Below are 25,312 nucleotides of genomic sequence, written 5' to 3' on the forward strand. Positions count from 1 at the left end.
TCACATCCTGCTTTAACTATAACTCCTCTTTGTATAAAACCACTGCAACTTCCAAACACAATAAAATATTTGTGTTTGCACAGTTAACTCTTATTAGCCTAAGTGTAGCTTTAATCAGGTGGAAAATAATTGTGTCTGCATGAATTCAGATACTGAGGTCAATTTGTCTACATTTTCTTTCCTTGTTGTTATGTTTATTCTTTTCATTTTAAAGAAATTCTTGGTGTAACCACTTAGAGTAAAACACGTAACCCTGTATATTTCTACATGCTACAGTTCAGGTTCAGCTTGTTTCCTCTTCTCAAAGAGCACTTAAAAGTCTTCCCCTGCCAAATTTCTCTCGATGTGAAAGCCTTTGGCATAATTTCATCATGTTTTTTCTTCCTTAAAGTCTCCCTTTCCTCATTTTATATCAGTAGTGTGATTGCAGAGAGTTTCTACATTCAAGGGGTTAATTGTACCATAGATTCTGCTGCATCCCATAGATAATCAAAATGCACACACAAAGTTTCAGGAAAGGAAATGTTCTGGCATCTGTTTTCCTAATAAGACAAACACAACTGTACACCCTTGATTTCTTGAATGTCTCCACCCACAGTTCTGACAGTCCTTCTCACATTCTTGTAATCCATTAGCTATCGTCTGATGATGATTTAACCTCTCAGATTAAAGGCCAATGTTACAGGACTTACAGTGTGGCCTCTGGATATCCGGATAATGGATGACAAATTAGTGGGCTAATCATAGTCCAATTGGCAAAGCGATACCCTGGAAAATGGAGTCTAATTTCTAAACAGGCATATTAATGCAGGTATTTTTTAAAAAAGCTAATAAAAAGCTGAATCATTGAGACTGCATTTCGGCCTCTGTATTCCACCTCTTTCTCTCTCCACATGAACTATTTACCTGCTGACAACCAAAGCTAGCTCAAACATGATTGGCCAATACAACACGCAAATGTTCTGGACACCAGAATATTTGTTCTATGTTATAGATCAAAATTGTTTTATCCTTGTTTTTCTGAACACTACAGTTGCTCCAGCTGACATGCTGACTGATCTATTGAAGACAATCTGGCAGTAGTGATCCTGTCCCATGTGCACCTTCCATGCCACAGACTTTGCACTTCAGTCACATTTTTTGTAGGTCTAAAGTGCAATTGGTTTCAACTAAAGTGCACCATACACAAGATACCAAATTATTTCAACTGCCTTTATCATGCTCTTCCTGAGTCAGTCTTAGTAAGCCTCCAGAGGAGTTCACCTTCATCTTTGCTGCAGCAGACCATCGTCCATAAGTGGTCTCTTGGTTGCCCACCTAAGGTCTCCTGCTTCAGTCCTCAGGTCCTCCAGACCCCTTCTACCTACCCAGCTTGGTGATCCTGGTGATTTTTGGACCTCTGGGAACCATCCCTTGAAGGGGAGAGGGACTGTCATCCCAGTATTTTCCTCCATTTTCCCTCTTCCCCCGTGTCTCCTGTTTCTGCTGTCTGTCTCTGTGTGTGTCTATGCAATTGCTGTGGTTGTCCTTCTCTTATCTCCCGGCACTGCACATTCAACACCTGACAGAAAGTGGCTCATCAATAGTCCCAGTGTGCTCATCTAGACGTCATCAGTGTTGCTGTATATCATCAGTACATTATTATTATTATTATTATTATTATTATTATTATTATTATTATTATTATTAATAATAATAATAATAATAATAATAATAATAATAATAATTGAGAGGTCCCTGGTCCCTTTGAGAGATTTGATTTGCGTCAGTGCCCCAGTGAAAGGGGGGGGGCGGGAGAGGAAAGTGCAGGGAACAGGTTAGTCCAGTCTTCCTCCTCCTCTGCTAGGTGGTGACGAACCTGTTAACGAAGAAGGAGTAAGAGACAGAGCAGAGATTTTTGTTGGATCTCTGCTGGACCCACCAGGACGTCCAAGATGGATGGATTCAAGAAAAAGGCCACAGCCGATGTACCAGGCAAGATCAGCAAGTGAGTGTTTTTATGAATGTAATGCATGTATGAATGTATCCTGGTCATGTTCTCCCTTCTCCAGTGAACTGAGTCATGTTTACTTTCTGTCTATTCTATTGTATTTTTATAGTCTTCTACTATAGTGACCCACTATAATTGATCAAGATTCAGTTACCACAAAAACTCTCATTAGATTGCAACATCATCCTGTGTATGTAATCCTTCAACATATTTTGATTTATTTAGATTTATGTGTGTAGTTCATCTCTAGTTGCCAGCAGGTGGAGTATCCTCATCTTGTCTGTCTGAGGCATCACTTTAGTTTTGTGGTGGCAATTTCAGTCGAAAAAAAGCGTCAAATCTTGTCTCTCTTGTGAGTTTAATTCAGCATCTGCAGATGGACTCACAAAACTGTCAAAAGAATAAGCTGAGCAAATGAGCACAGAACAGGAGATGTCTGTTTTTTATACACACTAACAACCTCTAACCCACAAGTAATCTTGAACTGGTATGAAAACAGCATCTCAGCAAGCAACAGAGTAATTCAAGCCATCTTATTTTGTCCTGTCTTGTCCTCTTGTTGGACGCTAAAAGGTTTCCTTACATTTTCTGCCTGGTTGCTGTGATGTGGAAGAAAACACAGGATGCAAGAATTTCCATTACAGCTTTTTATCAGCCAGACACATGGCATAAACGGAGAGTTCCACAATGGTTGTGACAGAGGGACTGATGATCACAGCCACTGTGCAATAGTTAACATTTAGGAAACTTTATTGTCTCACAACATGTCAGGGATCTTCATATAAAAATCTGCTGGTGTGAAGTTTGTCCAGAAAGAGACACCAGTGTTACCCTCTTCTGTTCTTGAAGATGTATCTCTCATGGTACGAGAAAGTTCACCCTAACTGACAAGCTCTGTGATTTCTTTGTGGATTGCTGCTGCAAAGGGGCTGAGAAGCAGGAGTGAAAATAAATCCACTTTAATCCCAAAAGTTTGAAACATACCCTCTGAGCTCCCCTCTTGCCAAGAAAGGATTCAGCATCAGAGTGATTCTAGTGTTTATTCCTCCAGAAGCTCCAGTCTGCCACTGACCCTCTCATCCAGAGCTCTGAGCAGCTGTCTGTCCTCTCAGTGTCCTCTTAGTTCTCAGCAGAAGACCCATGCTAGACATGAATGAATGCAACTGAGGGTTAAATATATATATATATATATATATATATATATATATATATATATACAACTGAGGGTTAAATATATATATATATATATATATATATATATATATATATATATTTAACCCTCAGTTGCATTCATTCATGTCTAGCATGGGTCTTATATATATATGTATATATATATATATATATATATATATATATATATACATACATATATACATATATACATGGGTGACTGTCAGCCCTCAGATACACAGGATTTGAGACTGCTAGAGATGTTTGAGAGGGAGAGACTGAACTAGTTCTCAGTAATCTGCCATCCGATCTGTGTCTGTGGCTTAAACTGTGATCTCTCTCCTCACCCTGCAGGAACCAGGCCAGCACCTTGGCCTCGCTGATCGCCCAGATGCAAAAGAATGCTGACCAGGTGGAGAAAGACATCCTCCGGTCAGAGGAGCTGCTGGCTGTGGTGAGAACACACACAAACACACACTAATGCACTCATGATACTTTAAAGATCACCCTAACTGTGGTCTGTTTCCACCAGGATGCTGAAAATGACAAGAAGGAGCTGCCCTTCCAGCATCAGGATGAGATAACAATCAAGCTGACCAGTGTTGAGAACCTGCTCAAGGATCTGTTCATGGATGTCGACAAAGTCAAGAAGTTCAAACACCCACAGGCCACAATGATAGACAGCGAGTGAGCTTGCACACAATAAATACCACACAGAGGAATTACAGTACATCTTAGAAATAATGTCCCAAAAAGGATCTTTCTGAAGGGTTAAGCTACTTCCAGACCCATTTATTTCTGGAGAACCTTTTTTTGGAGAAAGGGTTTATCAAGGGTTCTTTGTAAGACTAAGGGCCCTACCCACACCACAACCAGCTCAAAGTGGATGCACCAGTGGTGGAGGTTGGCATTGTTGAGCACCACAAGCTGAGTGCCATTTAGTCTCATTATATTGGAGAGAAGGCAGACATTTCTACAGCCAATATCTCCAAAACTCTGTAACTCACACCAAAACTATCTAGCTGGATAAACACTACAGACCAAGAGAAAAATATGTATTTTTGATTTTGAGTTGAACTGTCCCTTTTATATTCATACCAATATTTATTAAGTGTTACATAGAATAGACATAAAAGACAATTTTAGTTCACAATGCTACTGTCAGTCAAACTGGGAAGAGAATAAACATACAACCAAAGCAGACTTTGGAAAAAATAACATTTTGGAATACACTGCTTGGCAAAAAAAAAAAAAAAAGAGAGAGATAAGAAAAAAAAGAAAAAGTCTGACCGCCTTTAGCTTTGATTACAACATGCATTCTCCATGGTATTGTTTTATAATTATATATAATATATGTAATTGATAAGTCTATACAATGTCACAACATTTATTTCTGTCCGGAGTTGCATTAATTCCTCACTAAGATCTTTTATTGATGATGGGAGAGTCAGACCGCTGTGTAAAGTCTTGTCCAGCACATCCCAAAGATTCTCAGTGGGGTTCAGGTCTGGACTGTGGTGGACAATCCATGTGTGAAAATGTCTCATGCTCCCTGAACCACTCTTTCACTATTTGAGCCCCATGAATCCTGACATCGTCATCTTGGAATATGTCCATGTCATCAGAGAAGAAAAAATTAATTGATGTAAAAACCTGCTCATTCAGTATATTCAGGTTGTGACCTCATAACCTCATAATGTTACTGAACCTCGACCTGAGCAACTGAAGCAACCTCAGATCATAACACTGATAGGAGCATCACTTCATCCACCTCTCTTCTTACCCTGATGCCCCCATCACTCTGGAACAGGGTAAATCTGGACTCATCAGACCACATGACCATTTTCCATTGATCCACAGTCCAATCTTTATGCTCCCTAACAAACTGAAGCCTTTTTTCTGATCAGCCTCACTGATAAGTGTTTTTCTTAAAGCTATACAGCTGGTTAGTCCCAATCCTTTGAGTTCTCTTCACATTGTGTGTGTGGAAATAATCTTATTTTCACTATTAAACATAGCTGTGAGTTCTGCTGTTTTTTTTTTTATATTTTGATTTCATCAAACGTTTAAGTGATCTCTGATCACAATCATTCAAGATTTTTTTTTTTTTACCTCATTTCTTCCGGGAAGATGTTGGTTCACCACTATCCTTCCAGGTATTAATAATGTGTTGGACAATTCTTAACACAATTTTAATAGTTTCATCTCTTTAGTAGTTTTCTTTGCTTGATGCAGGACAATAATTTGAGCCTTTGAAACAGAGTAACATCTTTTCCACGACCACAGGATATGTCTTCTGACATGGTTGTTTAGGAAATGAGAAGCTCCTCGCTGCATCAGTTAGGGTTCAATAACTTGTTGTCAGCTCAAACATATTAATCACTGCAGCAATTATCCAATGGAAGACTCTTACCTATTTGATTAATTAAATCTATGTGGTGACTTTTTTTCTGGCCAAGCAGTGTGTAAAGTAGCAATCAGAGTTGTCAAATAATTTTGGATTACTTCACAATTTCCTTACTTATATTATCTAGTCTCCATCTATTTGTACAATTATTTCAGAATGCATGGCACACTTTGGGTCTATTTCTTTGCTCTCTGGTCACTCCAGTGTCGCCCAGCTCCATGACCGCTGGTTGAAGGACTGCTCCATCTACAGAGATATGTACGAGCAGATTGATGTTGTGTCGCGGATGCCGAGAATCGACTGGGGGCCTGTTTTCAACCAGAAGCGGGTAAAATAAGACTGCCTGAACATTTGTGCAGGTCTGCTGCAAAACTCTTTGAAGATCCAGGATTAATGTTATTCCCTGAGCATAAAGGATAATTCTTGCAGTATTTCATATTTTTCCTATTGTTCACTAATTACATGAAAAGACCAAAACCAGCAGCAGTCCTACTGACATATATTGTCTGTGTATATAAAGTCTGATAAATCTTTTTCCTCTGTGTCATAGAGCTTCATAGTTGTACAAAAAAGATCAAAAACACATGAATATATTCATTGATAATCAGCCACACCGTGCACTGGGTGACATTTCCCTTCATTAACATAAACTGTAGTTCATTTTGACGCAATCACTCAAAGGCTGCTGAAAATACTTGTTCGCATATTAATTTGCCATTGGAAATAGTCCCGAACAAATGCACTATTTAGTCCAGTTGTAGTTATGTTTGCTAAAAGCTACAGTGTTCACTTGCTGTAGAAAGTTATTGAGCCTTTTTCAAAATGAAACTAGATATTTCTTAATTAAAAGATTCACGTCTTCAACAAGAAATGGACTTTAAGCTGAGACCCACAGATGGAGTAGAGATGTCGAAAAGTATTCAGAGATGTATCTTTTTTTATGGGATTGGTTGAGGATATGAAAAACACCAGTCTAATCCTTTAAACTTGTTGCAACACAATAATACATCAAATTCTCCTCCTGCTGTACATGCAGTTCAGACCTGTTGCTTTCCTACAAACACACTGTGCATGTTTTCATCCAATAAACAGTGTTTTACAGACTCACTACCCTGTAATAAATACATTAACCAGAGCTGAGTGAATTCAGAAACACAGCTGAGTGTGTATCTTGTCTCTACACATGATTAACTGAGCTCCTGTGGTGTGTGTGCTCTCAGAAAGAGGTGAACGTGGAGGACTACGGCCCCACCATGGCTGACCTGGAGAAGCAGATCGCTGCTCACAACATCCTGCACAAAGAGATCGAGGCGTACAACTCACAGCTCTGCGTCAGCTCTGCAGGCAGCAAGGTGAACAAGCACATGGAGAGACACTGACAGGACACTCTGCATGTCTTCACTGAAACACTGTGCGCTCACAGCAGCTGATCAAGTCTGTCTGTGTCCTGCTTCTTTAATCTTAATGCAACGCTGGCAGCTTATGAGGTGTGTCACTATTTTGTCTTTTAGGAGAAATACACAGAGCTGAAGAAACAGTACAACAACCTGCTGGTGAGTCGACTTGTTCACATGTGATAGCACATCATTTATTTTATGAGGAAAAGCTTTAATCACACTGTAAAAGTGTCCTGTCCTATACAAGATGGCACAACAGATTCACATGAAAAACAGTTTCTTAATCTCAATAATTATTCATCTCAAGTTTCAAGTTAATTCCAATTAAATTTCTAGTTTTTACCTTTTTTTCACCTTCAGAATTTATAAACATGAGTTGTTCTCACTTGTAAGCTGAGTTGAATAAATGCACTGCCTGACTTCACTAAACATATCACTTTAAATTTCAAAAGAAAATTAGATAACTTTGAACTAATTAATTGACCTAAGTTCAGTAAACTTACATTTTGAGGCAGCAGGGGAATTTACATTTTTAAGTTGAGCCTGCTTAAAATGATTTACATTGTATAAAGAGTGAACATTTATTGGGAGACCATTGAGAAATGTCTCATCACTTTCTACTCTAAGGTGGAACAAAATTAATATTCACTTTTTGATCTCTATTGGGTAATTGTCATGAACAAGTATGCAGCTAATTGTTTTAAGTTTTATTTTCTCCTGTCCATATATCACAATTATTTCTTTGTTGTACAGTTTTAAGGCAAATAAAATTTCCAAGATATATAAAATTAAGGTTAAATTAATTAAACATCAAAATACTTTTTAATTCTGACATTAAATGTTTGTGCTTTTAGAGCTTCTCAAGTTCAATTCTGATTTATTTACGTTCTCCTCAGGACAACTCCAACAGGCGTCGCCACCTCCTGAACAGCCTGTACGAGTACATGCAGGCCGGCAACAAAGAACTGGCCTTTCTGAGAGAAGAACAAGATAAAATCAGAAAGCAGGACTGGAGTGACCGCATGGTGGACCCACCTGACGTCCGCAGGCAGTATGAGGTCAGGACTGATTAGTCATCACCATGAGATGATTTGTTCTATACTTGATAACAAAACCTGTAAGTAACCCCACTATGATTTGATCTCCATCAGAACTTCAAGAACAACAGCCTGCTGGCTCATGAGAGCGAGGTGAACAAACTGCAGGAGGAAGGAGACAGACTGATTGAAATGAAGCACCCTGCCAGTGCCACAATACAGGTACCTGTCATTACCCAGAGAGCACTGCTTTCAACAGCTTTGAAAGTTACAGATTTCAAACTCAGAATGCCATTTACATCCATTTAAATGTTACATTTCCAGGCTCAGAGAGATGCTGTACTGAATGAGTGGAGGAAATCCCTCAAGCTGTGCATCTGTCAAGAGACACACCTGGACAATGTGGAGGAATACAAAAGGGTAAATATGGGACAGCAGCATACACCATAATTTGTCATCATCACAATCTGCATTTGAGTCAAATATGTGTGAAAACATTTTCATGCACTGAACGCATCTCCCTGCAGGGAGAGACACATCCAAGTTGTATACAAAAAAAGTTAAACGGTTTTTGTGCCATTTTCCAGTACCAAATGGAGACAGAGCAACTGTCAGAGACACTGACCAAACTCAACAACAGCCTGGACCCAAAGTCCATCAGCAAGAAGAGCAACTCAGAGACGCTGCTGCAGCTCGAGGTACAGCACAGCATTTATAATAGATGTGGATTTGTGTCTATGTACCATGAAATGAGTCTTTTCTAGGTCATCTTTTCATCTGTGTCTGTTTCCCACCAGGCGGAGGAGAAGGCTGTACAGAACAGTGAACAGCTGCTGGCAGACCTGAGGAGACGCAGCACCACCATCAGTCCTCTCAAACTACGACGCAACAACCCCAACAGACCCATCACAGTGGAGTCCCTGTGTGACTGGGAGACAGACAAGGTGGAGATTTCTTAACCTCATATGTTGTGAGGCGTTCAGGGAACAAAGAAAAGGCTGAGATGTCTAAATGTTTGGGCATGTGTTTTGTTTCTGATTATCATGTAGGCTTCTGTGTCCAGAGGGGAGAAGGTCACCCTGAAGTCAAACTCAGACCCCAAGAACTGGAGCGTCACCTCCACCGACGGAGCAACAAACACCTTCCCAGGAGTTTGCTTCCAGATCCCTCCACCTGATCCAGAGGCCATCGACAAAGTGGACCTGTGAGTCATGCTTCTTTAAATCAACTCTAATCTTTGAGTTTTAGAAAACCCCAAAAAACTGTGTTTCAAAAATTGTTTCCAACCTGATTTTTCATTATTTGGGTACTAAATGGTTGAAACTGAAAATATTCAACTATCACTTTCACTTTAATGACTTAATTCAACACTTCTGAGATACAATTGTTGGGGTTTTCTGAAACTCAGAGATTGAAGTTTATCAAAAGAAGAAACGTAAATTATTTCAACAAAATATTATTTCAATTAGGAAAGATAGGTGAATGAAATAAAGACAGTCGGTTTATTATAATAGATGATGTGTGATAATAAAGTTTTGACAGAAAGACTTTGGCGTTTGGACTCTAGGGAGATTTGTAGTTGAAGGGCTTCTGCCCTCAACAACGGCAGAGATAAATCCCTTATGGAGTCCAAACACTGATGGTGGTGGTTGTTGAGGTCTCTGCTAAGAATGGGAAGCTGATGAGACTGATGAGGCCGATGAATCTGTTAAGACTGGTTGATGAAGGGGAGATGGAGGGGCGTGCATAAAAGCAGCATGAAGGAACTGAATGCAGTGAGAAAATCTTATTTAAAAAGATAGGCTAACAATGAAGGTGTGTCGCTGTGCTATTGGACAGATGCGACCAGCTGATGAGAACAACTGATAACACAATGGACAGTCTCAGACGATGACAGCAAGGAAATTATGATTAAGCCTACATGAGAGGAGGGAAAAGCAGAGTGAATGAGCAATAAACTATAGGTTTAAGCATGCTAAAGAATAGACTTCTTGCCTGAACTTTTGCTTAAACATCATTAGTTGGTAAAACCTTATCAGAACATTTGAGTTTGTGTTGGTCTCAAGACTCAAATTTTGCTTTGAAATTCTATGTTTTCTCAGCTTTTTCAATTTTCCAATAAAGAACATGTCAGTAATACTGTTCCTATTCCTGTCTCTCTCTCTGTCCATGCTTCATTAGTCTGGGTGGTGAACTGGCAGACATCAAGAAGAGAAGAGCTGCTCTGGTGGCATCACTGAAGAATCACAAATCAGATGTCCCCGGGTCCCAATCAGGTCACTGTCTATACATTTAACTCTTAAATGTCCACATTATATGCCACCATGTGATCTATTTGTCTGTCTGTTTGTATTAACCACAGAGCCAATTTGAATGATTAAAAAAATCACTAAGTATATAAAATTAGGCATCAAAATCCTGAAAAAATGAGCAGTTTTCTCTGCTCACTCTTGCTGAGTGTGTGTCCGCTCTGCTGTCTAAGTGTCAAATATCACTACAACCTGAAAATTACCTGAAACATGGACACTCTGTCTAGCAGCTTTATTGGACGTGTCCAGACATGTTTCAGCCATCAGAGTACAGAGACAGGATGATATTTTATTTTCTTCTGTGTGGGGTTTTTGGAACTGAAGCGAACTGAAGTGAACTGCTGGGCTGACTTGGACTGAGAAAGGCGCCAAGGTACATGTGGAACTGATCCAGCCAATCATCACAGCGTTCTTTGATTTAATGCAACATGTCCTGTAGCTACAGCTAGCAGCTACCAGTTTCAGACAGTCTGTGGTAGTGAAGTTGAGTGTGTTGCACTTGATGGAGTTGACAGTTCAGCCTGCTGGGATGCCACCAAAACAAAAGAGAAGGTATCACAGAGCAGAGCCTTCGGGCTTACATATAACAACGAAGCTAATGCTAGTGGAGGTGACATAGCACTGCAGCGGCCTGTAAACTTCCACAAAAAACAACATGAAAAAACAGTTACCAGTACTCTGACCTACTAGTTGTTATTTAATTGCTTCAAATGAGTATTAAAGTTTACATAGTTTCAATTAACCGTACCTCAATATTACAACATTAACCCAACTTTTTCCCAGCATTTGGGGGTAGCCACATTAGCCATGCTACATGCTAACACCAAATTCAACAGGGTAGAAAATAAAAATTTAAATAACATAAAAGATGAAAAAGCTTACAGCTTTTAAGTTTGAAGTTTGATTGTTATAGATCCATCATTGAGCTTGAGTCATTATCAACCAACCCTCATTGCGAAGGCAAAGTAAAATCTACACAAATAATCAAAATAAATAATAAAAATTCATTTTTTTCCCAATCAGCTCTCCTGTGCTCTGAGGCTGGGGGCTGATGTCATGATTTCTGCTGATACTTTGACATGGTGTCAATTAATTTGGAGCTGAGTAAATGTTAAGTAAATAACATTAGCCTATCACCCAAAACTAAAATACTTCAGGTCCACAAATGTCCCTCCCATCCTCCAATAATAATAAATTAAGAAGTGTTTTTTGTTTTTTTTTGTAATTTAAGTAACACTAGCAACTGTCTGAGCAATGAGAATTTGGTGAGACAAGAGCATAACAATCAACCAATCGACAAACTGCAGTATCACTTACACATGTAAAACATAAGGATATAGATTTGAAGCATAGAAATATGCTTGGGTGTCGGTTACACATATGTAGCACAAATTAAACGTAAGTGTGGACGGCTGGATTTATACAATTAGAAGCTCATCTGTATTTTTTTTTCAATAAAAGAGACAAGTGACTAAAAAACGCAGCTAAAAAGGTTACTGTGTAGACGCACTGTTACATATCTTTGTTTGTGTTTTCTATGGGATTTGTTGACAATAATTGATATACTGATTATCACCATCCTCATTAAGGACATGAAAGTGCCAGAATTTTGGAAAGTTTTAGAAATCATCTCAAAGCTGTCTCTTCTGGACGATGGACACTGATGGTTGAATTGACTTATTTTTCCAGCTTCATTTTCACGAGCTTCTACAGATGCAAGTCAGCCAACAAAGAGGAACAGCACCTCAGCAGAGAGGGAACAACATGGGGCTCGGACAGACCTTATTGGCCAAGTGTCTGAACCTGTTCTAGAAGGACTGGACAAACTTAGAGGCCTCCGGATTACAAATGATGCTGAGGCTGAAGTAGCCAGAGCCAAACCCAGGGCAGACAAAGGACGAGAGTAAGATTTAAAGTATTAGTTGGAAGAAATGGAGTACAGTATTCATACATGTTTTCATCAATGTCTCATCACCTGAATATAAGAATTGCCGTGTTTTTGTTGTCCTAGAATGAGCCTTTTATATCATCAAAATGCATGGGCCTTCTACCACAGAGGCTGACGTGTTGAACAAACAATGGATAAACTTAACCCTGGTGCTAGACATGGCTTTTGTGTTTATTTTTGCATATTTTCGGCCTCTGTAGTTCTCCTACATGCTTGTAAGATGAGGGTGAGGTGAGCAATATTCAGTTGGTTGCAACGACCTCACCACTGGATGTGGCTGGTCCTTTAAAGGGACAGTTCACCCCAAAATCAAAATTCATATATTTTCTCTGGCCTGTGGTGCTATTTATCGATATATACTGTTTTGGTGTGAGTTAAAGAGTTTGATAGATATCAGACATAGAGATTTCTGCTTTCTCTCGAATATAATGGAAGTAGCTAGCTCTCAGCTTGTGGTGCTCACAGCGAATTAAAATAAATAAGTATATATATTTGTTAATTAAGAAAATGAATACAAAAAAATAAAAAATCTCTCTTTAGTACAATGAAAGTCATTTCTAGGTCTGTAGATTACCTTGAATAATCGTGTCATGATTTTTGGAAAAATACACTGTTTTTAAATTTTCCAGATGTATTTTTTGGAGCATCATAAGCCGAGTGCCATTCAGTTCCATCATACTGGAGAGAAGGCAAACATCTCTACAACCAATATCTCAAAAACTCTGCAACAATCTAGATAGATATATAGCACTACAGGCCAAGGTGTAATATGGATTTTTGATTTTGGGGTGGGTGGTCCCTTTATTGCTGCAGTAGGTAGAAAGCCTAGGAAAACAGGACATGAGTTAGGTATAATTTTCTCTGTCCTGAGCCCCACCTGCCAAACAAAGCAGCACAGACCGCTCAGAATCCTCTGTGTGTGTGGGTGTCTGTGTGTCTGTACTGACAATACTCACCAGAGATGCCGATTCTTTCCTTACATTCCTAGTTCTGTCTCAGACCACTTGATTTGCAATATGCCGAAAGGGTTATTATGAAATTATTACTCATTTATGCCAAAAAATGTTGCCTACCATAGCTTTAAGTGGCTTTGTGTTTACACTTTCAAAAGTTTTTCAGATTTTCCTTGTCGGGTTTCATCACAGTCTTCTAGTTGTGTGTCTACCTGAATCCACATAAGTTTAGAAAGGTGTTTTGTCATTAAGATTGAAACTGACAAAACCTCTAAGGGTGAGTGTTGGTCCTCAGATTCAGAGGATTTGAGACTGTGAGAGGGACTGTGAGAGATATTTGAGTGAGGGAGACTGAGCTGACTGTCAATAATCATCTGTCAATGATCCATGACCTCTCTCCTCACCCTGCAGGAACCAGGCCAGCACCTTGGCCTCGCTGATCGCCCAGATGCAAAAGAATGCTGACCAGGTGGAGAAAGACATCCTCCGGTCAGAGGAGCTGCTGGCTGTGGTGAGAACACACACAAACACACACTAATGCACTCATGATACTTTGAAGGAGATCACCCTAACTGTGGTCTGTTTCCACCAGGATGCTGAAAATGACAAGAAGGAGCTGCCCTTCCAGCATCAGGATGAGATAACAATCAAGCTGACCAGTGTTGAGAACCTGCTCAAGGATCTGTTCATGGATGTCGACAAAGTCAAGAAGTTCAAACACCCACAGGCCACAATGATAGACAGCGAGTGAGCTTGCACACAATAAATACCACACAGAGGAATTACAGTACATCTTAGAAATAATGTCCCAAAAAGGATCTTTCTGAAGGGTTAAGCTACTTCCAGACCCATTTATTTCTGGAGAACCTTTTTTTGGAGAAAGGGTTTATCGAGGGTTCTTTGTAAGACTAAGGGCCCTACCCACACCACAACCAGCTCAAAGTGGATGCACCAGTGGTGGAGGTTGGCATTGTTGAGCACCACAAGCTGAGTGCCATTTAGTCTCATTATATTGGAGAGAAGGCAGACATTTCTACAGCCAATATGTCCAAAACTCTGTAACTCACACCAAAACTATCTAGCTGGATAAACACTACAGACCAAGAGAAAAATATGTATTTTTGATTTTGAGTTGAACTGTCCCTTTTATATTCAGACCAATATTTATTAAGTGTTACATAGAATGAACATAAAAGACAATTTTAGTTCACAATGCTACTGTCAGTCAAACTGGGAAGAGAATAAACATACAACCAAAGCAGACTTTGGAAAAAATAACATTTTGGAATACACTGCTTGGCAAAAAAAAAAAAAAGAGAGATAAGAAAAAAAAGAAAAAGTCTGACCGCCTTTAGCTTTGATTACAGCATGCATTCTCCATGGTATTGTTTTATAATTATATATAATATATATAATTGATAAGTCTATACAATGTCACAACATTTATTTCTGTCCGGAGTTGCATTAATTCCTCACTAAGATCTTTTATTGATGATGGGAGAGTCAGACCGCTGTGTAAAGTCTTGTCCAGCACATCCCAAAGATTCTCAGTGGGGTTCAGGTCTGGACTGTGGTGGACAATCCATGTGTGAAAATGTCTCATGCTCCCTGAACCACTCTTTCACTATTTGAGCCCCATGAATCCTGACATCGTCATCTTGGAATATGTCCATGTCATCAGAGAAGAAAAAATTAATTGATGTAAAAACCTGCTCATTCAGTATATTCAGGTTGTGACCTCATAACCTCATAATGTTACTGAACCTCGACCTGAGCAACTGAAGCAACCTCAGATCATAACACTGATAGGAGCATCACTTCATCCACCTCTCTTCTTACCCTGATGCCCCCATCACTCTGGAACAGGGTAAATCTGGACTCATCAGACCACATGACCCTTTTCCATTGATCCACAGTCCAATCTTTATGCTCCCTGACAAACTGAAGCCTTTTTTCTGATCAGCCTCACTGATAAGTGTTTTTCTTAAAGCTATACAGCTGGTTAGTCCCAATCCTTTGAGTTCTCTTCACATTGTGTGTGTGGAAATAATCTTATTTTCACTATTAAACATAGCTGTGAGTTCTGCTGTTTTTTTTTTTTATATTTTGATTTCATCAAACGTTTAAGTGATCTCTGATCACAATCATTCAAGATTTTTTTTTTTTTACCTCATTTCTTCCGGGAAGATGTTGGTTCACCACTATCCTTCCAGGTATTAATAATGTGTTGGACAATTCTTAACACAATTTTAATAGTTTCATCTCTTTAGTAGTTTTCTTTGCTTGATGCAGGACAATAATTTGAGCCTTCTGAAACAGAGTAACATCTTTTCCACGACCACAGGATATGTCTTCTGACATGGTTGTTTAGGAAATGAGAAGCTCCTCGCTGCATCAGTTAGGGTTCAATAACTTGTTGTCAGCTCAAACATATTAATCACTGCAGCAATTATCCAATGGAAGACTCTTACCTATTTGATTAATTAAATCTATGTGGTGACTTTTTTTCTGGCCAAGCAGTGTGTAAAGTAGCAATCAGAGTTGTCAAATAATTTTGGATTACTTCACAATTTCCTTACTTATATTATCTAGTCTCCATCTATTTGTACAATTATTTCAGAATGCATGGCACACTTTGGGTCTATTTCTTTGCTCTCTGGTCACTCCAGTGTCGCCCAGCTCCATGACCGCTGGTTGAAGGACTGCTCCATCTACAGAGATATGTACGAGCAGATTGATGTTGTGTCGCGGATGCCGAGAATCGACTGGGGGCCTGTTTTCAACCAGAAGCGGGTAAAATAAGACTGCCTGAACATTTGTGCAGGTCTGCTGCAAAACTCTTTGAAGATCCAGGATTAATGTTATTCCCTGAGCATAAAGGATAATTCTTGCAGTATTTCATATTTTTCCTATTGTTCACTAATTACATGAAAAGACCAAAACCAGCAGCAGTCCTACTGACATATATTGTCTGTGTATATAAAGTCTGATAAATCTTTTTCCTCTGTGTCATAGAGCTTCATAGTTGTACAAAAAAGATCAAAAACACATGAATATATTCATTGATAATCAGCCACACCGTGCACTGGGTGACATTTCCCTTCATTAACATAAACTGTAGTTCATTTTGACGCAATCACTCAAAGGCTGCTGAAAATACTTGTTCGCATATTAATTTGCCATTGGAAATAGTCCCGAACAAATGCACTATTTAGTCCAGTTGTAGTTATGTTTGCTAAATCTACAGTGTTCACTTGCTGTAGAAAGTTATTGAGCCTTTTTCAAAATGAAACTAGATATTTCTTAATTAAAAGATTCACGTCTTCAACAAGAAATGGACTTTAAGCTGAGACCCACAGATGGAGTAGAGATGTCGAAAAGTATTCAGAGATGTATCTTTTTTTATGGGATTGGTTGAGGATATGAAAAACACCAGTCTAATCCTTTAAACTTGTTGCAACACAATAATACATCAAATTCTCCTCCTGCTGTACATGCAGTTCAGACCTGTTGCTTTCCTACAAACACACTGTGCATGTTTTCATCCAATAAACAGTGTTTTACAGACTCACTACCCTGTAATAAATACATTAACCAGAGCTGAGTGAATTCAAAAACACAGCTGAGTGTGTATCTTGTCTCTACACATGATTAACTGAGCTCCTGTGGTGTGTGTGCTCTCAGAAAGAGGTGAACGTGGAGGACTACGGCCCCACCATGGCTGACCTGGAGAAGCAGATCGCTGCTCACAACATCCTGCACAAAGAGATCGAGGCGTACAACTCACAGCTCTGCGTCAGCTCTGCAGGCAGCAAGGTGAACAAGCACATGGAGAGACACTGACAGGACACTCTGCATGTCTTCACTGAAACACTGTGCGCTCACAGCAGCTGATCAAGTCTGTCTGTGTCCTGCTTCTTTAATCTTAATGCAACGCTGGCAGCTTATGAGGTGTGTCACTATTTTGTCTTTTAGGAGAAATACACAGAGCTGAAGAAACAGTACAACAACCTGCTGGTGAGTCGACTTGTTCACATGTGATAGCACATCATTTATTTTATGAGGAAAAGCTTTAATCACACTGTAAAAGTGTCCTGTCCTATACAAGATGGCACAACAGATTCACATGAAAAATTATTTCTAAATCTGAATAATTATTCATCTCAAGTTTCAAGTTAATTCCATTTAGAATTTCTAGTTTTTATTTTCAGACACCTTCAGAATTTATAAACATGAGTTGTTCTCACTTGTAAGCTGAGTTGAATAAATGCACTGCCTGACTTCACTCAACATATCATTTTAAATTTCAAAAGAAAATTAGATAACTTTGAACTAATTAATTGACCTAAGTTCAGTAAACTTACATTTTGAGGCAGCAGGGGAATTTACATTTTTAAGTTGAGCCTGCTTAAAATGATTTACATTGTATAAAGAGTGAACATTTATTGGGAGACCATTGAGAAATGTCTCATCACTTTCTACTTTAAGGTGGAACAAAATTAATATTCACTTTTTGATCTCTATTGGGTAATTGTCATGAACAAGTATGCAGCTAATTGTTTTAAGTTTTATTTTCTCCTGTCCATATATCACAATTATTTCTTTGTTGTACAGTTTTAAGGCAAATAAAATTTCCAAGATATATAAAATTAAGGTTAAATTAATTAAACATCAAAATACTTTTTAATTCTGACATTAAATGTTTGTGCTTTTAGAGCTTCTCAAGTTCAATTCTGATTTATTTACGTTCTCCTCAGGACAACTCCAACAGGCGTCGCCACCTCCTGAACAGCCTGTACGAGTACATGCAGGCCGGCAACAAAGAACTGGCCTTTCTGAGAGAAGAACAAGATAAAATCAGAAAGCAGGACTGGAGTGACCGCATGGTGGACCCACCTGACGTCCGCAGGCAGTATGAGGTCAGGACTGATGGGTCATCACCATGAGATGATTTGTTCTATACTTGATAACAAAACCTGTAAGTAACCCCACTATGATTTGATCTCCATCAGAACTTCAAGAACAACAGCCTGCTGGCTCATGAGAGCGAGGTGAACAAACTGCAGGAGGAAGGAGACAGACTGATTGAAATGAAGCACCCTGCCAGTGCCACAATACAGGTACCTGTCATTACCCAGAGAGCACTGCTTTCAACAGCTTTGAAAGTTATAGATTTCAAACTCAGAATGCCATTTACATCCATTTAAATGTTACATTTCCAGGCTCAGGGAGATGCTGTACTGAATGAGTGGAGGAAATTCCTCAAGCTGTGCATCTGTCAAGAGACACACCTGGACAATGTGGAGGAATACAAAAGGGTAAATATGGGACAGCAGCATACACCATAATTTGTCATCATCACAATCTGCATTTGAGTCAAATATGTGTGAAAACATTTTCATGCACTGAACGCATCTCCCTGCAGTGTGAGACACATCCAAGTTGTATACAAAAAAAAGTTAAACGGTTTTTGTGCCATTTTCCAGTACCAAATGGAGACAGAGCAACTGTCAGAGACACTGACCAAACTCAACAACAGCCTGGACCCAAAGTCCATCAGCAAGAAGAGCAACTCAGAGACGCTGCTGCAGCTCGAGGTACAGCACAGCATTTCTAGTCATTACTACAGAAACAGAATCAAATACTCAAGTAAGTCGATGCACATGAGACATTCAACTTACATCACATGTGTGGGGAAAAAAGGATTAATGGGAAAAAGAGAGGGAGAATGGGGAAAGAAGGCAAAAAGAGATGGGGAGGTAATGAATCACACTGTAGCATCCATTCGTCTGAGGAGGTGATGAGTTGGTTGATAGTTTTAACATGGAGTAGAAAAGGTTCTGATTGGAAAAAGCTAAAGTAGGTTTATCATTATAATCATTGTACATTGACCTATCAGCTGGACTGAACTGGAATATATTCATTTATATTTTGATGTTGCCCTAAAAGAGAGCTGTAAATGAGCAGATTTTGAAGGTATCTTTGTAATTAATTAATATTTTACAACACAGTTTTGCACACATATTGCACATAAACAGATAATTAACTTTAGAATAGACTAGGATAAAAGATAAATTAAAATAAAAACAATAGAGTTATATTTATATACACATATTCAGGTATACACCCAGGAAATAATTCTGTTGTGCTATTGTTGAATTTGCATCAGTCTGAATGTAAACAGCAGCAATGAGATGGCCGACATCTTCACATTAAAACAATTGTGCATGAAGGCTCAATTTGATCTGTGGTTCATTAGTAGATATTAAGAAGACACCCTTAAAACAGAATTAAACTTTTCTAAATCAATGTAACAAAAAAAAAATCCAGTACCTATCCACCAATAAATAATACCAATCTCTGTATTTTTTTTATTTTTTTTTTATTTTTATTTTTTTTAAAGATTTGTACATTTGTTTGTTTGTTTTTTTGCTGTGGATCTCCCCTAAGTTTAAAGAGGTTGATTCATCTTTTAAAATAAATCCAGCGCATTGGTTTGCTGTCATGAACAAAACATTTATCAGGTCTCCTAAAGTTTAAACATGGGGAAAACAGAGATGAGGACATTATGGAGGACATACAAGCACAAGACCAAGACAAAAAATAAAGAGAGAGAGAGGGGGGGGGGGGGGGGGACAGATGATGGGGAGGAAGGTGGGACATGAAGTACTGTAACATTTCTGTAATAACTTGCTCTGAATGCTGTTTTGTCACTTGACCCACCACCAGAACTCATTCTATTTTCTAGTCAAAGTTGACCCACAACATGCGGGTCCATTGACCTCTGCATCACTACAGGCTACTACAGGCTACCATATCACATAATTAGACCAGGCAGGGGGTTCAGTGAGCCTCCTGAACCAACACAAACTGTGCACATGCACAAGACATGCAACTCTTTAAACTTCTGATGGCAGGCATGTCAGAAAACAATTTAGGAACCACTGCATTAAACTATGATTAGAGACTTTGCCTCACAGGAAGGTTGTGTATTTACACTATGTACCATGAAATGAGTCTTTTCTAGGTCATCTTTTCATCTGTGTCTGTTTCCCACCAGGCGGAGGAGAAGGCTGTACAGAACAGTGAACAGCTGCTGGCAGACCTGAGGAGACGCAGCACCACCATCAGTCCTCTCAAACTACGACGCAACAACCCCAACAGACCCATCACAGTGGAGTCCCTGTGTGACTGGGAGACAGACAAGGTGGAGATTTCTTAACCTCATATGTTGTGAGGCGTTCAGGGGACAAAGAAAAGGCTGAGATGTCTAAATGTTTGGGCATGTGTTTTGTTTCTGATTATCATGTAGGCTTCTGTGTCCAGAGGGGAGAAGGTCACCCTGAAGTCAAACTCAGACCCCAAGAACTGGAGCGTCACCTCCACCGACGGAGCAACAAACACCTTCCCAGGAGTTTGCTTCCAGATCCCTCCACCTGATCCAGAGGCCATCGACAAAGTGGACCTGTGAGTCATGCAAAGCTGGATTACAGTTTTTCTCAATTGTTTTTTTTTTTTTAAATCAGTCTTAATGGTTACAACTGTTTGAGGCAACATCACAACTCTATTGCATGTCTACAAAAGATCAGAACTCACCTAAACATGACATTCATGCTTGAAAACAGTTTTTGTATCGGTAAATTGGCCAGTGCCAACAAAATGAAAAGTTGTTTTGTCATCAAGTGAGCCATACTGCACGGTAAAAATGAAAAAAGTTGTGAAAATTAAAAATTTTAAGGCAAAGAACTTAAGTTTATTTTTGAGGTTTGAGCCCAAGTAAACATTTTGAAAATGTTTTACCAGCTAATAATAGTTGTTTGAGATATTTTACTTTTCTTCTTCAGATGAACTTGAATCTTTCAGTTTTAGAAACCCCCCAAATTTTGCACTTCAAAACTTGGGTTGAGTAAACTCACTGAAACAAATAATGTTTAGTATCTTAATATTTTCAATTGTAATCACATGATTTCCAAGAACCCAAATAATTTTGATTAATTTTTATAACTGAATGGATCATTTTGCAAGTGACTACTCAATCTATGAAAGAATCTTTAGAAGTTTAACAATTTCAACTCATCAGTTTTGATCAGCGTGCTGTGTTCAAGTCATTGGTTATTGTGAAAATTGTAGACAGTGTTACTCTTTTGCACACATGTCCTAAAACACATGCAATTTGTTTGGCTGAATGAGAAATTCAAACTTTGTGAACAACAAACTAATGGTTCAGAGTTTTGAACGTTTTGTTAAAAAAAACAATAAACATTTTAAAAACTTTATTATTCAAGAATGTTGCCAAAGCAGCTATTGTGCAGCTACAATGTACACTGTAAAAGAAAATTAAAAAAAAAAAATCAAACTCTTAAGTTTTTAAATAGACCAACCAAGCCAACATATGATGTTTTGCTGAGATAATTAACTTTTCTTCTTTAAATCAACTCCAATCTTTGAGTTTTAGAAAACCCCAAAAAACTGTGTTTCAAAAATTGTTTCCAACCTGATTTTTCATTATTTGGGTACTAAATGGTTGAAACTGAAAATATTCAACTATCACTTTCACTTTAATGACTTAATTCAACACTTCTGAGATACAATTGTTGGGGTTTTCTGAAACTCAGAGATTGAAGTTTATCAAAAGAAGAAACGTAAATTATTTCAACAAAATATTATTTCAATTAGGAAAGATAGGTGAATGAAATAAAGACAGTCGGTTTATTATAATAGATGATGTGTGATAATAAAGTTTTGACAGAAAGACTTTGGCGTTTGGACTCTAGGGAGATTTGTAGTTGAAGGGCTTCTGCCCTCAACAACGGCAGAGATAAATCCCTTATGGAGTCCAAACACTGACGGTGGTGGTTGTTGAGGTCTCTGCTAAGAATAGGAAGCTGATGAGACTGATGAGGCCGATGAATCTGTTAAGACTGGTTGATGAAGGGGAGATGGAGGGGCGTGCATAAAAGCAGCATGAAGGAACTGAATGCAGTGAGAAAATCTTATTTAAAAAGACTAACAATGAAGGTGTGTCGCTGTGCTATTGGACAGATGCGACCAGCTGATGAGAACAACTGATAACACAACGGACAGTCTCAGACGATGACAGCAAGGAAATTATGATTAAGCCTACATGAGAGGAGGGAAAAGCAGAGTGAATGAGCAATAAACTATAGGCTTAAGCATGCTAAAGAATAGACTTCTTGCCTGAACTTTTGCTTAAACATCATTAGTTGGTAAAACCTTATCAGAACATTTGAGTTTGTGTTGGTCTCAAGACTCAAATTTTGCTTTGAAATTCTATGTTTTCTCAGCTTTTTCAATTTTCCAATAAAGAACATGTCAGTAATACTGTTCCTATTCCTGTCTCTCTCTCTGTCCATGCTTCATTAGTCTGGGTGGTGAACTGGCAGACATCAAGAAGAGAAGAGCTGCTCTGGTGGCATCACTGAAGAATCACAAATCAGATGTCCCCGGGTCCCAATCAGGTCACTGTCTATACATTTAACTCTTAAATGTCCACATTGTATGCCACCATGTGAACCATTTCTCTGTCTGTTTGTATTTTCCAGCTTCGTCTTCACAAGCTTCTACAGATGAAAATCAGTCAACAAAGAGGATCAACGCCTCAGCAGAGGAGAAACTACATGGGGCTCGGACAGACTTTGTCAGTCGAGTGTCTGATCCCGTTCTAGACAGGCTGCTGGATGAACTTTTAGGCCACCGGGTTTTAAGTGATGCTGAGGCAGAAGCAGCCAGAGTCAAACCCAGGGCCGACAAAGCACGAGACGTAATCGACACAGTGCGGAGAAAAGGAGCGGAGGCGAGTTCGATCATGATAACAGTCTTCTCCAGCAATGATCCATTCCTTTGTAAAAAGCTCAACTTAATCTGAAGCAGAAATCTGTGGAGTGATGTTCATACGTTGCCATGATGGTCATCATCGTTAAGAGCCTAAATCCAACCAAGTGAAACAACAGTTTGGCCAAAAATGTCATGGTTTTGTTTTTTGTTGGTTAATTCCTGTTTTATTGTGGTAGTTCTGGTCCTCCCTCTTGTGTCTTGTTTTTATTTCCTGTCTTTGTCTCTTTTCTCGCTCTTTTTGATTGTCATAAGTTTCACCTGTTTGTCCACCTGTCTCTTGTTAGTTTTGTCTATTTAGCCCCTCTGTTTCTCTGTGTCAGTGTCAGTTTTTGCTAGTTCCTCATGTCAGTCAGCCTGCATCCCCTGTGTCTCCCTCCTGTGTTTCCAGCGTTATTTTTCCCCTGGACTGTTTTTTGAGTTTGTCTTTTATGGATTTTGTTTCTTGGACTTTGGATTTTTCCCTCCCTGCATCTGAGTAAGCCCTTGTTTCTTTTGTTTAATTTCATTAAACCTTTTTGAGCTGGTTCCCTTGTGTCTTCTGCATTTGGGTCCTCCACCTTGTGAAACATAACAGAAAATGACTTAAGAATCAGAAGTCAATGAAGTTTTGAATGAATCTTAAGATGTAAAGAAACTGAAAAAATATATGTCCAAAACACCAGAGAAAAAGAATCGCACTCCTGTGGTGTTAGTAAGAAAAGGATCCTCACTGGCCTCAGAGGGGCGAATGTCAAGCATTATGTGGGGAAGTGAACTGCACTGCTGCAGTCCTGCAGCCTGAATGACACTGGATTTAATCCTTTTTAAAAAAAAATTATCATTGATGCTTTCAATAATGTGTTTAATTCTAGTTGCTTCAGTATTGTGTCACAAAGTGGACTTGATTTGAGCACTTTTGTTGCTTTTCTTTATTGACCAGTAACTGTTAACTTGTGAGAAATTCAGCTTTATCATAAGCGGTGAATAAAGTTTTATGTTTGTATCCTCTTTTTGTAAATCATGGGTGCATGTCCTGAGAATTCAAACCTTCTGTCCCTCACTCATTAGCTTGTTTGGGTTCAAGGGAGACACCAAATGTTTCTACATGATCTTAAGCTTAAAAAGTTTAGGACCCTTGGTGTATGTCAGTCATCTAGTGGTATGACTGAAACTGAAACTGCATGTGGTCATGCGTCTGTCTATCTATCTATCTATCTATCTATCTATCTATCTATCTATCTATCTATCTATCTATATATCAACATGGAAAGCATCGTCATGCAGCTGCAACTTAAAGACCAAACAGGTAAAAGTGGTCAGCTAAAACAACTCACGCCACCAGCCCTCAGTTTTCTGTGGAGTCACGTCTGAATAGTGAGCTGCCATCTGTTAAACTGTGTCTCTTAGCCTGAGCTCAGTTCAGAACAATAATCCCTCCAATATCACCCCCACAACATCAGTTTGATATCAGCCCTTCCAAACTGAATGAGGTGAAGCAGGCGGTGAAAAAGGTAAGATCGGCATCTGCACCAGGCCCTAACAGCATTCCATATAGAGTATACAAGAACACTCCAGATGTTCTGAAAACCTTGTGGAAAAACATGAGAGTGGTGTGGGACAAGCAAGTTATCCCAAAAGCCTGGCGAAGAGCGGGAGGAGTGCTCATCCCAAAAGAAAAGAACTCGATCACCATTGAACAGTTCCACCAGATAAACCTTCTGAACATCGAAGGCAAGATCTTCTTCAGTGTACTGGCATAACAGCAGTCAAAATACCTGAAACAAAATCTCCTCATTGATATATCAATCCAAAAGGCTGGCATAGCAGGATTCTTGGGATGCCTCGAACACAACAACGTTATATGACATCAAATCCAGACTGCTTAAAGAGAAGGGAAAGATCTTCATGTCTTGTTCCTTGATCTGGCCAACGCCTATGGATCTGTCCCCCATTCACTACTGTGGACTGCCTTCGAGTTCTTCTAACTGCCCACGGCAATGACAGTCCTGGTTAAAAACTACTTCCAGGATCTGCAGTTTTGCCTTACAACATTAGGCTCCACCACAACGTGACAACCTCTGGAAGTGGGCATTATGGCGGGGTGCACCATCTCCCCCTTGGCCTTTACGATGGCAATGGAGATCATCATCAGAGCCTCGAAATGGGTGGTGGGAGGAGCACGACTGCAGAGTGGTCAGAAACTATCACCAATATGAGCCTATATGGATGACTTAACAACACTGACAAAAACAGTCCCCTGCACCAAG

At 39.2% G+C, this 25,312-nt stretch overlaps 1 protein-coding gene and 1 long non-coding RNA gene across 2 annotated transcripts in view; one reads left to right on the forward strand and one right to left on the reverse strand.

The window, feature by feature from the left end:
• The window catches only part of LOC146330677 (uncharacterized), a 215,788-nt gene that overhangs the window by 113,829 nt on the left and 76,647 nt on the right, over positions 1-25,312 (reverse strand). The window lies entirely within an intron of this gene.
• On the forward strand, positions 1,853-23,591 carry LOC146330687 (uncharacterized). The gene is made up of 27 exons (XM_084714405.1): positions 1,853-1,987; positions 3,515-3,614; positions 3,693-3,847; positions 5,772-5,895; positions 6,788-6,919; positions 7,079-7,120; positions 7,861-8,022; positions 8,116-8,223; positions 8,326-8,421; positions 8,589-8,699; positions 8,799-8,945; positions 9,051-9,205; positions 10,183-10,277; positions 12,000-12,213; positions 13,623-13,722; positions 13,804-13,958; positions 15,881-16,004; positions 16,896-17,027; positions 17,187-17,228; positions 17,969-18,130; positions 18,224-18,331; positions 18,434-18,529; positions 18,698-18,808; positions 20,272-20,418; positions 20,524-20,678; positions 22,596-22,690; positions 22,775-23,591. The coding sequence occupies exons 1-27, from the start codon at positions 1,935-1,937 to the stop codon at positions 23,095-23,097; spliced, it is 3,444 nt and encodes a 1,147-aa protein (XP_084570531.1). The 5' UTR covers positions 1,853-1,934; the 3' UTR covers positions 23,098-23,591.

This window comes from Lutjanus erythropterus, chromosome 3 (assembly GCF_056507025.1).
Source record: "Lutjanus erythropterus isolate fLutEry1 chromosome 3, fLutEry1.hap2, whole genome shotgun sequence".
NCBI lineage: Eukaryota > Metazoa > Chordata > Actinopteri > Lutjaniformes > Lutjanidae > Lutjanus > Lutjanus erythropterus.

What these genes read in the sequence shown, in the direction of transcription:
- LOC146330687 (XM_084714405.1), top strand. Translation starts at nt 1,935, where the DNA reads ATGGATGGATTCAAGAAAAAGGCCACAGCCGATGTACCAGGCAAGATC. An exon ending in TCAGCTCTGCAGGCAGCAAG is followed by an intron (nt 6,920 to 7,078) that starts GTGAACAAGCAC and finishes TTTGTCTTTTAG; the next exon opens with GAGAAATACACAGAGCTGAA. An exon ending in AGGGCAGACAAAGGACGAGA is followed by an intron (nt 12,214 to 13,622) that starts GTAAGATTTAAA and finishes CTCACCCTGCAG; the next exon opens with GAACCAGGCCAGCACCTTGG.